Source organism: Aspergillus welwitschiae, assembly GCF_003344945.1.
Source record: "Aspergillus welwitschiae strain CBS 139.54b unplaced genomic scaffold BDQ94scaffold_50, whole genome shotgun sequence".
Lineage (NCBI taxonomy): Eukaryota > Fungi > Ascomycota > Eurotiomycetes > Eurotiales > Aspergillaceae > Aspergillus > Aspergillus welwitschiae.
Genome location: NW_020798744.1, coordinates 163,266 through 176,862, shown reverse-complemented (window position 1 = coordinate 176,862; position 13,597 = coordinate 163,266). Strand labels below are relative to the sequence as shown.

At 54.0% G+C, this 13,597-nt stretch overlaps 6 protein-coding genes across 6 annotated transcripts; 3 read left to right on the top strand and 3 right to left on the bottom strand.

Moving 5' to 3' along the window:
* The first annotated feature begins 245 nt into the window (after nt 1-245).
* BDQ94DRAFT_184120 (FAD-dependent oxidoreductase) lies at nt 246-2,638 on the top strand. The gene is made up of 3 exons (XM_026774567.1): nt 246-981; nt 1,038-1,615; nt 1,674-2,638. The coding sequence occupies exons 1-3, from the start codon at nt 539-541 to the stop codon at nt 2,579-2,581; spliced, it is 1,929 nt and encodes a 642-aa protein (XP_026621032.1). The 5' UTR covers nt 246-538; the 3' UTR covers nt 2,582-2,638.
* A 388-nt stretch (nt 2,639-3,026) lies between these two features.
* Nucleotides 3,027-4,994, bottom strand: BDQ94DRAFT_163179 (GMC family oxidoreductase; the record flags this gene model as incomplete). Its single annotated transcript, XM_026769691.1, has 3 exons — nt 3,027-3,079; nt 3,135-4,593; nt 4,659-4,994. 3 exons carry the CDS (start codon nt 4,992-4,994, stop codon nt 3,027-3,029), a joined length of 1,848 nt encoding a protein of 615 aa, XP_026621031.1.
* Nucleotides 4,995-5,405: 411 nt separating this feature from the next.
* BDQ94DRAFT_175162 (uncharacterized protein) lies at nt 5,406-6,809 on the bottom strand (the record flags this gene model as incomplete). Its single annotated transcript, XM_026772463.1, has 1 exon — nt 5,406-6,809. The coding sequence occupies one exon, from the start codon at nt 6,807-6,809 to the stop codon at nt 5,406-5,408; it is 1,404 nt and encodes a 467-aa protein (XP_026621030.1).
* Nucleotides 6,810-7,468: 659 nt separating this feature from the next.
* Nucleotides 7,469-8,892, top strand: BDQ94DRAFT_163177 (uncharacterized protein; the record flags this gene model as incomplete). The annotated part of the gene is made up of 5 exons (XM_026769690.1): nt 7,469-7,681; nt 7,751-7,787; nt 7,853-7,920; nt 7,971-8,362; nt 8,412-8,892. 5 exons carry the CDS (start codon nt 7,469-7,471, stop codon nt 8,890-8,892), a joined length of 1,191 nt encoding a protein of 396 aa, XP_026621029.1.
* Nucleotides 8,893-9,494: 602 nt separating this feature from the next.
* Nucleotides 9,495-10,101, bottom strand: BDQ94DRAFT_175160 (uncharacterized protein; the record flags this gene model as incomplete). The annotated part of the gene is made up of 2 exons (XM_026772462.1): nt 9,495-9,889; nt 9,942-10,101. 2 exons carry the CDS (start codon nt 10,099-10,101, stop codon nt 9,495-9,497), a joined length of 555 nt encoding a protein of 184 aa, XP_026621028.1.
* A 1,564-nt stretch (nt 10,102-11,665) lies between these two features.
* On the top strand, nt 11,666-13,538 carry BDQ94DRAFT_184117 (multicopper oxidase; the record flags this gene model as incomplete). Its single annotated transcript, XM_026774566.1, has 4 exons — nt 11,666-11,972; nt 12,032-12,327; nt 12,394-13,296; nt 13,365-13,538. The coding sequence occupies 4 exons, from the start codon at nt 11,666-11,668 to the stop codon at nt 13,536-13,538; spliced, it is 1,680 nt and encodes a 559-aa protein (XP_026621027.1).
* Between the last annotated feature and the right edge of the window lie 59 nt (nt 13,539-13,597).

The window sequence follows — 13,597 nt, the reverse complement described above, 5'->3', positions numbered from 1 at the left end:
GATGTGGGATTTTCTGACATGTTTTCCAGGCTTTATTTTAATATTCTTCCCCCACCCCCTTCCTTTTGTTACAATCAAGCTGAATGATTAGCGGGCGGATCAAGTCCAGCCGTTTTGCTTCCCATCCAAGGCAATGTCATTTCCGAGCTGCGCCGGCTCTTCCGGGGAGACCCAGTCCGGGCCTGGCCAAAACGTCTGATAGCAGGAAGACGAGGCACGGGGCTCTTGGTATTGTGGAATCGAGTCTCAGACTATACCAAATCTGCGAACTCTAAAGCATTCAGCTTCGCTTGACACGAAACCAAGCTGACCGGGTGCCCCCACTGCTCCACGACATCGCTCGGCCAGTGGAGGAGAGCTTAATCTAATGCGGGTTGGAGGCCACCACACCACTCGTCGCTGGAAGCACTAATGTTGATTAGCCCAGGTCGGTTACTGTCTAGCGAAATGGACCATCGTTAACGGCCGTCGGTCGCACTGACTTAAATATTGCTTGCTGGGCACTGTTTCAAACTGCTGTTGGCTGGTGTCAGGATCAATGGCTCCTTCAACTTTGTTCCTCGCGGCGCTCGCCCTCGGCGCTGCCTCCCAGGCCAGTGCGACCTCCAGGACGGTCCCCGTTGCGGCCACAACAGTCCCATCAACCAACTCTGTGGCCAATGCTCCCTTCTTCGCCAGTGAAATCCACCAACTTACAGATGGCGTGCTAGCTGGGCTGCAGGCTTCCCTGGGAAACTCTACCGCTCTATTCGAGTTCGGCCGCAATACCTCTACAAAATCCCTCTCATCCGGCGAGTGCAAGGTCTTCCCCAGTGATGCAGCCTGGCCATCCGACGCGACATGGTCATTGTTTGACCAGTTGCTTGGAGGTGCGCTCATCAAGACGGTCCCGTTAGCTGCAGCCTGCTATCCGTCCTGGTCCGAGTACAATAAAACCGAGTGCGATTATGTGTCGGACGAGTGGACCGTCTCCTACCTCCAGTAAGTTAACCCCTGTTACCCCCGCCAGAGCGAATTGTATTGACAAAGTTGGACAGTGCAGCAGACCCCGCGTCGGTAATGTGGCCGCTGTTCGAGGGCCGCAGTTGCTTGCCACCCGACCTGGCCTCCGGATCTTGCACTTTGGGGGGCTACAGCAGCTACGCAGTAAACGTCAGCACGGTAGCGCAAATACAGCTGTCCGTCAACTTTGCCCGCAATGCTGGCCTGCGCCTAGTTGCCAAAAATACCGGTCATGACTTCAATGGGAAGTCCACTGGCGCTGGAGCCCTCGGCATCTGGACGCATCACCTCAAAGATATCGTCTATTATGAGAACTACCAGCTGGGCAACTACAGCGGTCCCGCGGTCAAGATGGGTGCCGGTGTTCAGGCGTTCGAAATTTACGAGAAGGCCAACGAGCTTGGGTTTACTGCAGTAGGTGGCGAGGGGAAAACTGTGGGCGTGGCCGGTGGCTACGTGCTTGGAGGAGGTCATTCACCCATGTCGAGTCTGTACGGATTGGCTGCAGATCAGGTGCTGGCACTGGAGGTTGTCCTTGCCAGTGGCCAGTTTGTCACCGTTACCGAGCAATCAGATCCTGATCTATTTTGGGCCCTTCGTGGTGGCGGTGGAGGTAAGTTGCACAAGCCCCTTTCAAGTCCCTCGACCATATCATTTACGCGGACGACCAGGTACCTACGGCATTGTAACCTCCGTCATCTCTCGTGTCTACCCCAAGGTGCCTGTGACTGTGTCGACCTTCTCGTTCGCTACTGGTACCAATGTCTCGGCTGATACCTTCTGGGCCGGTGTGCGTGCCTACATGCAACGGTTTCCAGTAAACGCCGATGCTGGAACCTACGCCTACTTCTGGGTCATCTCGACGGGCACTGACGCGTTCGAATTCCTCATGAACCCTTATTTTGCGGTTAATCACACCGTAGCCGAGTTCAATGCCCTGATGCAGCCGTGGTTTGACGAGCTAAATCACCTTGGTATCTCCTTCCAGCCGAACACGACTTACTACGATAACTTTTACGACGCCTGGAATGTTGGCTTCCCGTTGGAGACCGTCGGCTCGGTGACCATGATGACTGGATCCCGACTCTTTCCACGCTCCAACTTCGAGGACCCATCCCGATTCAACCAGACCGTGGCCGCTCTCCGCTCCACCGTTTCGGCCGGTTACTCGCTTCTGGCCTTTAACCTCAAAGCGGATTTGCTCGATGGAGTTGCCTCCAGCTCCGCCAACCCAGCCTTCCGCAAGACCCTGATGCATGCCATCACATCGACCAGCTGGTCAAGCAATGCGACCAATGCCGATATCCTCGAGGAGATGGAACACTTTACCTACGATATCCTGGGAGAGTGGCGGCGCACCTGCCCGGAGGCGGGAGCCTACATGTCCGAGGCGGATGTCATGGAGCCGAATTTTCAGCAGGCCTTCTACGGCTCGTACTACGATCGACTGTACGCCCTGAAGCAAAAGTATGATCCTACAGGACTGTTCTATGCACCGACTGGGGTGGGTAGCGAGGACTGGAAGGTGCACAGCTTGGATGGGCTGCCAGATCAGAACGGCCGGTTATGTAGGGTGTGAGTAGTACTCACTTGTCTCGATCGTATATGTGTTTGTATTGTAAATTCCTTGAGAGCAAGAATCATAAAATTGGACAATAGTGGGTCGCATTCAATCATGCATACATTTATCGCGCCTTTTTGCTGCCTCGCGCCCTCTGGACTGCGGCTCTGTGGCCTAAGGTCGATAGTCGTGACTTGTAATCTTCCACTAAGAAGAGACTTTGAACGGCTGGCCCACGTATAACCGACGTTTACAACCATTCCAAGATGACCAACGCCGGCACGTTGACAGGAGGTCAGAGAGGGGCCACTAGGTATAATATTCAGGCTCGATTGACACGAGTCACTCGACATTACGTGCTCATCCGGTTATCGGGACGTTGTACCATCCGGGGAATAAGCAGCTAGTTCTCATATTTGGAACGTAATCCGTCCGTGTTAGACGTTGAAAAATATCATGCATCCTACTTGTCGCAATGACCGGTGATATCGCAGGCGATTTTCTCGGCTAGGGCATCTGTGTGTGGTCAGCTTGATGCAATCAGTACAAGAGGCACCGGATCGTAGCTTACATATTGTAGCCTGCGGGTGACCCGGAGGCAGCAGAGGGAAAATAGAGGCATCGACTACCCGTAGCCCCTGCACTCCATACACGCGGCCCTGGGTGTCTACCACAGCCATCGGATCGTCGGGAGTGCCCATCGCGCATGTGCACGAGGCATGCGAGACGGACATGGCATTCCGGCGGATAGAGGCTTCGATCTCCCTGTCTGTTTCGACCGAATCCCCCGGAAACGCTTCCGGGCCAATTACCACCGGACTGAGGCCACTTGATTGCCAAAATTGCCGCGCACGCTTGACTCCTGCCACCATAACCTCAATGTCTGCTGATTCAGTGAGCCAGTTTGGGTTGATTAGCGGCGGGACTGCAGCATCCCCGGAGGTGATTGTCAGGTTGCCCCGGGACTGCGGTGCCCCGATGGCAAACCCAATGGATGCGTAATTCAAACCATCATCAGGCTCCTGCGTCGCATCTTCCATTCCCCCTATATACGATGCCCCCAAGACATACTCAATCTCGGGCCAGTCCGATGGATACTGTGCCAGAACCTCTTGGGTATCGTTCGAGAATTGTGCACGCAGATCATCCGGAATCTTTTCCCACGCCAGGGCGTCATTCCCGGTGCTGGTATAGGGTCCAGCGGCCAGCTCATCGAATTGCCGTGCTGCCTGGGCCTGTGCCTCCGGCGAATTCATCGCAGACGCCGTGACCACATTAACGGGGTGCACGACGGTCGACCGGAGTTGGTCCTGCAGATTTTGGCCGACGCCTGCCCGATCAGCCACCACGGGAATACCAAGTGGATTGAGAATGGCAGCAGGCCCAACGCCAGACACCATCAGCAGCTGCGGCGAACCGAAGGTTCCCGCGGATAGGATAATCTCTTGAGTTGCGTTCAATTGGTAGGTGAATCCCTCGGTCTCCACCACGACTGATGTTGCCCGTCGGTCACCGTCAAACAGTATCCGCTTCGCCCGCGCAGACTGATAGACCTGATAGTTGGGGTGACTCAAGCCGCGAGTCAGGAAGGCGGTCTCGGAGGACTCCCGCAGCATCGTGGAAGCGTTAATTGTTTGCAGAGGGTATCCCAGACCCAGGAGCGAGCCACTCTGAAACCCTGGAATCATCGACAATCCCGCGCTGTTCAGGCCCTGAAGACCCCATGAAGTAAAGGCCTGGGCGTAGTGGGAGTAGGTTACAGACAGTGGACCGGTTCCGGTGCCCAGCACGCTGGCATCATACCATGGGGTGGCGTTGGCTAAACGCAAGGACTGATCGGGCGGGGTGAAGTGTAAGCTTTTTTCGAAGAAGGGCAACAGGTTGTCGAAGGTGAAGCTGTCATCGTTCACTGCATCCGCCCATTTCTGATACGCTCCTTTCGTGGCCCGATGGAATACCATGCTATTGCGGGCGGAGCTGCCTCCCAGGCATTTACCGCGCGTGTAGTGTACCTGCGCATCGTAGAGTCCCTGTCACGAACAGATCCGTCAGCGCTTGTCATCATTCATTCTGTCGATGGCCGTGAACAACATACCTCTTGCGGGGTAGTGACGTATCCCCAGTCAATCAAAGGTTGCCAGTCAGATGGCGATGGACCGCTGTATGTTGAGGCGCTGGCGGGAACCTGGCTTAGATTACCATTGTTCACCTCGTAGAAACCCCCTGCTTCGATGACAGCCACCGAGCCGTTCTGCTGCTCGGCTAGTCGCGTCGCCAGCGTCAGGCCCGCAGTCCCACCTCCTACCACGATGTAGTCGAATGTTGCATTGGTCCCAGGAACTCCAAATGAAGACCCAAATGGTCGTTGCCCCTGGGCGTGGGCGGAAGCAATCTGGGCTACCACCAAGCTAGCTTCTAGAACAATGCGCATGCTGGAGGTTGCGTGCATTATCTATGAGACCTGGAAATTCAATGGGGAGTCACAGGGGGAGTTTATATGCCCGGTGTCTTTGCGCCCCTCTGGAATAACTGGGGTTAATTTCCGTGGTGTCCGCGAAACTCCTGCAACCGGAATGTGGGTACTGCTGCTAGTCGAATACAATGTCACTTTCTGGAATGTGGATGAATGATCCGCAGACGTATTTGCGGTCACCATGCCTCGAATCAACGGAGAATTCGGGCGTAGGTGGAGGACGATTGACAACAGTGATGCATATGTCGAGGTACTACTGCTATGTTGAGTGACAGGCGTTCATTAGTAGGGTTACTACTATATACAATGCCTAGAAGCTACCACAGATGGCTGCTTGTGACACCTAACCCCCCTTAGCCCACCTCCTACCTATCGGGCAACCGCATACTTCATCCACAAGGGGTCCTGCAGCAGACATTGCAAGCAACTCTCTTCGACTCCTACCAGTACCTCCACGCCCCCCTCGGGTGGCGCCGGCAAGACAAGTTGCAGACCGTTGATGACTCCGATGTGAGGGGCTCGCACCGCGCCAATGCGGTGGCCCAGCAGAGGACCCCAGTCCAGGCCATATAACTGAAAGTTAATCCAAGAGGTCTGCACGCAGTTGAACCCAGGAACATCCAGGAATGCCGTGGGGACTAGGCGGTCGACATCCTCCAGTTGCTCCACGAGAGCGACCAGGTCGTCTGTAAATTGCCGGTCGGCGCGGAGCACTTCTTTACGAATTAGGATGGCCAGATCTGCGAGGCCAGCAGAGCCCAGAATGGTGCGAATCGGTAGGGAGACCCCAAGATACTCCAGGAAGCAGCCCAGGGTTTCCGGGTGCACGGGCGGATCGGTCCGTAGGCGCCCGTCGATCGCGAGGTTAAACACGGATACGGGATCACCCTGGAGAGTATCCAAGGGCCACTGCACAGCCATCACCGTCCTCCAGAGCAACGCCGACAGGGCGTCATTGGTGGAAATCCAAGTTTGGTCTGAGGTCATGGTCGCATGAGCGGGAGACGCTGCTTCCTTCAATGCCACGAGCGCTGCAGGGGAGAAATAGAAGACTTGGGAGCGATGATTCTGGGCCAGCATCTTGGGAGGCGCTCCGGACGGTGCAGATGGGAGCAAGGTATACTGGGGATGGCTACCCAGCGAGCCATCAGTACGTCCAGACGCACTCATTACGCATTCGCGATCTCGAGCAATCGCTTCTGGGAGCTCGATGGGTTCCGGGATGGCCATTCCCTGGGCGCGACGACACTCCTCCGCCCAAACTTTCATCCACACCTGGTAGGTCGTGCCGTCACCAACCACATGCAGCACGCACCAGTTCAGTAGTAGGCCACCCGGGATAAAGTTGGCCTGTAAGAGCGACACCGGCAACCGCTCGCCCGGAGTTGGCCATACCGAGCGGCGGCAGAGCACGTCGGCGTCAAAGAAAGCCACCGGGAACGCCTTGGCCTGAAGCTCTGTGTATGTTGTGGGAAATGCGCCCAGCGCACGCAGATCTCGCGTCTCTATCGGCTCGATATCCCCCTCAGGGAGACGTTGGAGGCGAAGGACACCTCGCTGTGTTGTGCGATCGTCCGGCACCGCCTCACATGTCATGACGGGTAGCCGGCGAGTAGTAGCAGCATAGCTCACCCGGAGAACCTCAACCACCTGCTCGAGATCATATTTATTTCCAAGTGGAAAGGGAAAGATATACCGCACATAGCCCTTTGGACCGATACGTTCCAACGCCGTGAGGCTCGGGATGTCGCTCGCTTCAGCTATGGAACCCATTGCACCACACGAGATGATCCGAGCAGAGCGTAGTTGTATTGAGGACAGGGTGAGTATACCGACATGCAATCTGGACACAGGTCTATCGTCTCCCAATAAATACCCTCAACTCATGATAACCCCGCAGACGGCCTATGGATTGGCGGAGGAGGAGCAGACGCTAAAATGCTTGCTACTGCGGCCTCATCAGGTCAAGCTTCCCAATACGTCGACTGACAGGAGAAATTAATACCCGCTCATGGGTATGATTGGCCATGAGGTTGGCCTGTGTTAACTATCGCTGGCGATAACATGGATTCGTTCCTTGAAAGCCGTTCTATCCGACGGGGAGCAGCGGATGAATTGTGATCGTCGCCACGATCCCCGTCAGGTGTCAGCACTAATGCAAGGCGAACATGCTAAAAGTGACACCGTTCTTTGTCCCGATGCTCCAGCCAGCGACTATAATCCTAGCTTGGATGGCAGCCCCTAGTAGCTAGGTGAGTGCGAAAAAAAAAAGGAGCAAGTGGCCTCTCCCAACCGATGGCCGTTTGGTTTAGTTCACTGCACGACGATAACCAGTTTAAATGTTTCCTGGCTGCTCCTGTCACCGTGTTGGCGCCGATATAAAGGCTGAGGAAGGGGAAGGTCTGGTCCTGGCTGATTAGGTCGGTTGAGACATGGGCGCGAGGGACTTGGACCCAACTATCGTGGCCATCTTCGGTCAACCCCCTGCCCACATCAATCTAGCCGTTAGCCAGGTGCGTCGAGACAATGCAGCCGTCGTTTCTTTGCTGGTTCTCAGCATTATTGCTGTGGTCCTTCGGTTCATCGCGCGACTGGCCGTGCGAAATCCTTTTCGACTGGACGACTGGCTGATTCTGGTGTCCCTGGTGCGTGAACAACATGTGTCGGTCAGAAATTGATCTTCAAGTTCTAACATCAACATTGCTACTTACCAGGTTTTCGTCGCAGCCACGGCAGGCCTAAGTCTAGCAGGTAGAACGCGGATTACTTCCTATTTTCCCCGATACATCAGCCGCTAAGTATTGGTTAAATTCTAGGCAGTACATTGGGCGCTGGAAAACACGTGTGGGCAGTATCTCTGGGGGATATATCAAGCATCTTCAAGGTGGGGTTTGTGCGATACTTTTCAAGCGTATCAGGTTGCTTACCCGTCAGATCCTGTTCACATACACCTTTATGTATGCTGCCGGATGTTCAGCTTATAAACTCTCGATCCTCTTCTTCTACCGCCGCGTCTTTGTGGTGGTCCACCAACCCCTCTCCCTCCGACTCTCTATTCTGTTTGGGTTTCTACTCGCGCTCTCTTACCCCGTCATTGTCTGGGTGGCTATGGGAAACTGCTGTCGACCGCTGTCCTATTTCTGGAATCAGTTCCTGGGCGCGTCGGGAACGTGTATTGACACCGACACATTCTTCCTCGCAACTGGAATCATCAACATGGTCAACGACATTATAATTCTGCTCATCCCCTTTCGACAGATTGCAAAGCTGCAGATGAACCGCCGAAAAAAAATTGCTGTTTGTCTGATTCTTGCATTGGGTGGCTTGTGAGCGTGTCCTGTCCCGGGTTTGGAACACACCTAACGTACATTGCAGCGTTTGCGTAGCCAGTGCCGTGCGCATTTACGTTCTCTATCGATTCACTCAAGCTCGTGATATTACTTGGATGATGGGACCGCTATTTATCTGGTCCAGTATTGAGCCATCCGTGGCCATCGTTTGCGCCTGTCTTCCCCATCTCGGGCCCCTGGTGCGTCTCACGCGCATTCGGATACTATCCAGCCAAGGCAGCAAAGGTAACCACATGCCTTTCACCGGTTCTCCATGGCAGCCGTCGCGCCGTCATGAAGGGCGGACCCATTGGCAGGCTGGCATACAACTTAGCCCACCAAGACACGTGAGGGCCCTATCCTCTACATGCGGGGTGGCCGAAGACGAGGTTGGGCTCGCCGTCCATGGGACGGCTGACACGACGGCACAGCACACGCCATCTCTGCGCTCAACATCGGAATGCCCGATTCCAGATCACTCCATTGTCGTCCGGTCCAGCTTGGAACAAACCGTCTCTTACCGCTAAGTCAGGTAGTATGACAGAGTGTGCACGGCACGGACAGTGGAGATGGACTTCGTATTCATATCAGATTAGGGTGTATACGAGTACACCAGCTATGTTTAGATAGTGTCAGCAAGAATTACGGACTAGATTGGTGGGGCAACGGCAAGAAAGGGTCGAGAGGCAAGACTTCACCTCCTCCCGTGTGTCAGGTCTACCCGAAACACAATCAAGCCCAGGCCAATGGTCTCTCGGTCTCATCCACAGTCGATCTACATCTATGTCTCTACTGATTGGATCACGATGCCAACGTCCTGAAAGCCTAGCTGGATGCAGGATGTATGAGTGAGCGACTTTGCTAGATGGAAAAGAGGTCTCGTCGCTAGAGTACGTTTTCGTCCTCCACTCTCTCTGTCCAGCGCTAGAATCCGTTGCATGGCTTAGCTCGAGAGCTAATAGTAAACGAGTGTGTATTAGGCAGACTGTTGATGACAATAAAAAAGTGATAGAATATGAACGAGTGACTATTATGTATATTACCACGCAATGGCAATCGATGAACAACATCATGCTCGGAGCACCACCTCCAACAATCCAAGCCACACCTCCCTGGATCGCTGTCCTTTTCAGGTCGAGTCCTCGGACGCCTTCACCACGACGGGAAAGCTTTCGCTCGCAATCTGCGAAGAGTCCTCCACCCACACCAGCTTGTAGACATCTTCATTGTCTGTCTTCGACGCCCAGAACTGTGCTTCCAGCTGGGTATCGTTGTTGTAGACCAGCTGCGATGCAAAGAGGCCAAAGCCCGTGACCACACCATTCAACCCCTCAGCCTGGGCAAAAGGCAGCACGCCAAGACAGTTGTCGCTTTCCGGTCGGATATAGAGGGATCCTGCCCGAGTACCGTTCATAAACGTGCCGTTCACGATCCAGCACTCATCAGTGATGGAGGGCAGATCCCAGGTCATAGGAGTCAGGTCCGCCGCAGTGTTCTCCGGATCTTGGGCGATGTAGAGAAGACCTAGATTGTCAATTAGCCGCGGCTGAGTGGTACATAGCTCCGGTGGCCATACCGTCACTGAGCCCATAAGCAATGGGGTAAGCGGAAGAGTTCTGTCCATAGGCCAACAGGGTGGCATTGGTCTCCGATCCTCTCTTAACGTGGGTGCCCCAGGCAGCACTCAGGCTAGCCTGCAAGGCGATCAGAGGGCACAGAAAGTTCGTCCACTGCATCGTGGATATTGGAAAGATAGAAAAGCAAAGGAGTGAAGAAGAAACGAATGTGAATGATAAGGAATGTGCTTTGTGTATTCCCGCCAACGAACAAAAACGTGGTTCTCCTACTATTCTATATAGGGGCCCCTCCCAGTTATAGACTCATTGCTCTAGTGGATCACTAGCCCCCGAATACCAAAGTTAATATTCCTAGCAAGATCTAGGTTCATATCTCTCAGACGGCTTTTCCGGGACTCATTCCGCGGGCGACTGGCAAAAATCTTCGACGGCATGCGCGGTCCTCAGGCCATGCTAACCGCAGCCAAACCTTGATTCTTGCGTGGGTGACGCGCATGCCTGGCCGCAAAGTAGGGCTGATGGGAAACGGCAACACACTGGCAGGCGCTGAAGAGCCAGTAAAAAACGGTAGACCTGAAGTGCGATGGAGACGGCAATTGTGGTGCCAAGAGCTGGAAAAAAATAGATCTTTCGGGTGGAGACGGTTGGGTGATGACGTTGCGGAACCACGCGAGCTTATGTGGCTGATGCCCGCGATACTGATTATCGTTCACGGTAGTCTGCGATCTTGACCCATCTGGTCTGTTGATCCTTGCCCCATGGGGCTCTAGTCCCTGTAAACTAGCTGGAGATTGTCCCGACACCGACGCAGCATAGCCTGGTTGGCTCTCGATCGTCACGGCATAGGGCTCTCAGGGCTCTCGGTGTGTCTGAAACCTGACCGTCTTCATCGACCCTCTGCCACAATGATACCCTTCATCTGTGGGAGTTGAGAGATCTTCGAGTTCTTCCCGTTTCTAAACTTGCCGGGCCTGATTCTTACGTACCACAGGAAAAGCTGCCTCAAGCGCATCCTTGGGCCCTCTAGATACCTAAAAACATTTCCGTCCTTCCTTCTCGCTCGGTTTCGTAGGCTTCAATATGGTCCTCATGAGTGTGGCCGCTTATATATATTTCCGTTATGCTCTGTCCGATCCTGCATTTTCTGTACCCAGAACCAATCAAGACTTGATCTTTTGATGCTGACAGAAAATTTAGAAATATTCCGGATGTTGGTTGTTGGTCCAAGAGCAACGCAAGCCGGACCTCTGGCATGCGTGTCACCGGTGGGTCCCTATGAATGGTACCCCATTTCACGCCAATACCAAGGCGTAAAGAGCTTGATGACCAAGATAGACTCTCACCATCCCCATGGTGCCTTAAGCCTGTAGAGATCGTCGGTGGGGAAACGGATGAGCGGCCCTAGTTCCAAAGACCATCGACGGTACTCTACCACAGAGACGGACCACGGCCGAGAAGAGGTACCAGGAGGTTATCCAGCAATGGTCAACCATCTTAGAGAATCTTATAAAACTTGACCGTCTGGAAGCAGATATGCCACTCCTACAAAGTATCATCCAGTCCTCATTGCAGTGGGCTTGTCATTCTTTGGTGCTATAATTCACTCCCTTCGTGTTCTCTTTGACTTTGCATTTCATTTTTTTTTCTTCCTTTTCTACTGCTTGATTAAGTCGCTCGCTCCTATCTTCTTCTCACGCGCTACGTCCGCGTTAATATTAGTATAATGTGGTTTTCTGCCTCTTTCCTTCTGTCGGCCCTTGCCATACCACAGGTCCTCGGAGCCTCCATCCCGTCCACCTCCGAGCCCAAATCATGCGTCAACAGTCCGACCAACCGTGCATGCTGGCGAGACGGGTACAACATCTCCACCAACTACTATGAGGAGGTCCCCGATACCGGGGTTACGCGCGAGTACTGGTTCAATGTGGAAAATACCACCGCCGCTCCGGATGGCGTTGAGCTACCTGTCCAATTGATCAATGGCACCTTCCCTGGTCCCACGATTATCGCAGACTGGGGAGACACAGTCAGTAAGTAGTATTGCCCCATCCTTGTACTTCGTCTTTGTGTCTGACTGTTGGACCTGTAGTCGTGCATGTCACCAACTCTCTGCAGAATAATGGAACGGGTCTGCACTTCCACGGAATTCGCCAGAACTGGACGGACCAGATGGACGGTGTGCCGAGTATCACCCAGTGCCCCATCGCTCCGGGGCAGTCATACACTTACAAATGGCGCGCTGTGGAGTATGGAACGGGCTGGTATCACTCCCACTTCTTCGTCCAGGCGTGGGATGGTGTCTTTGGTGGAATCGTGATCAATGGTCCTGCCACAGCCAACTACGACGTGGACCTGGGTCACCTTTTCCTTAACGATTGGTATCATGTATGTTTTATCTTCACATCAATCCCCCGAGGGTAAATCAAAGAAAAGCAGTGCTGATTGGGTTAGAAAACGGCCGATGAACTCGTCCTCGAGGCCGCCACGGATGGACCGCCCACACCCCCCAACGGCCTAATCAACGGGACGAATACCTATGGCAGCAACGGTTCACGCTTTGAGACAACCTTTGACGCGGGCACCAAATACCGCCTTCGCCTGGTCAATGCTGCGGCTGACAACCACTTCCGCTTCATGATCGATAATCACACGATGGAAGTGATCGCGGCGGACTTTGTCCCTATCCACCCTTACAACACCACCCAACTAAGTATCGGGATGGGCCAGCGTTACGATATTATCGTCACGGCTAAGCAACTGAACAGCGGGAACTTTTGGCTTCGCGCCATCCCCCAGGAGGCCTGCTCCGAGACGGATGCCTTGAACAACATCAAGGGCATCATACGCTATGACAACTCTTCCACAGCAGACCCTACTACCTCGGCCTGGAGCTACACCGATTCTTGTGCCGACGAGTCCTCCTCTGATCTCATCCCCTACGTAGCCATCGATGCCTCGGACAGTTTCGCCTACAGTACGACTGAGGAGGTTGCGATTGAGGTCGCTGAGAACGCTCTGCTGTGGACCATGAACAAGACCACCTTCCACACCGAGTGGGATAATCCCACCCTGATGCATGTGGCAAACCACAACTACACCTGGGCGGCCAAGGAGCGCATCATCCATCTCCCCTACCGGGACGAGTGGGTCTACATGGTCGTCCACTCTCCCTTCGCTCAGGACCATCCCATGCATCTGCACGGGCATGACTTCTGGGTTCTAGCCTCCGGCTACGGTGATTTCGATGCCACGATGTCCGATGCCTTGACATTGGTGAATGCCCCCCGACGTGATGTGGCCATGATGCCTGCCAGTGGTTATTTGGTCATTGCATTCAAGACAAACAATCCAGGTGTAAGTACTCACATTTCGTTCTTCTTCCTTCCTCCTTTCAGCTTTCATTCGCTAACTGGAATTGGTAGGCATGGCTCATGCACTGCCATATTGCCTGGCATACTTCCGAGGGCTTCGCAGTGCAGCTGCTAGAGCGAGCCCCAGAGATTACCTATGACTACGAGAAGCTAAATAACACCTGTGCCAGCTGGAAAAGCTACGTCGCGGCTCAGGATGTGGTGCAGCACGATTCGGGTGTTTGAAGTGTCGCGTTGGGAAGTGGCCCCTTATTGAACGACTAAGGAATCGAACATTCGTTATC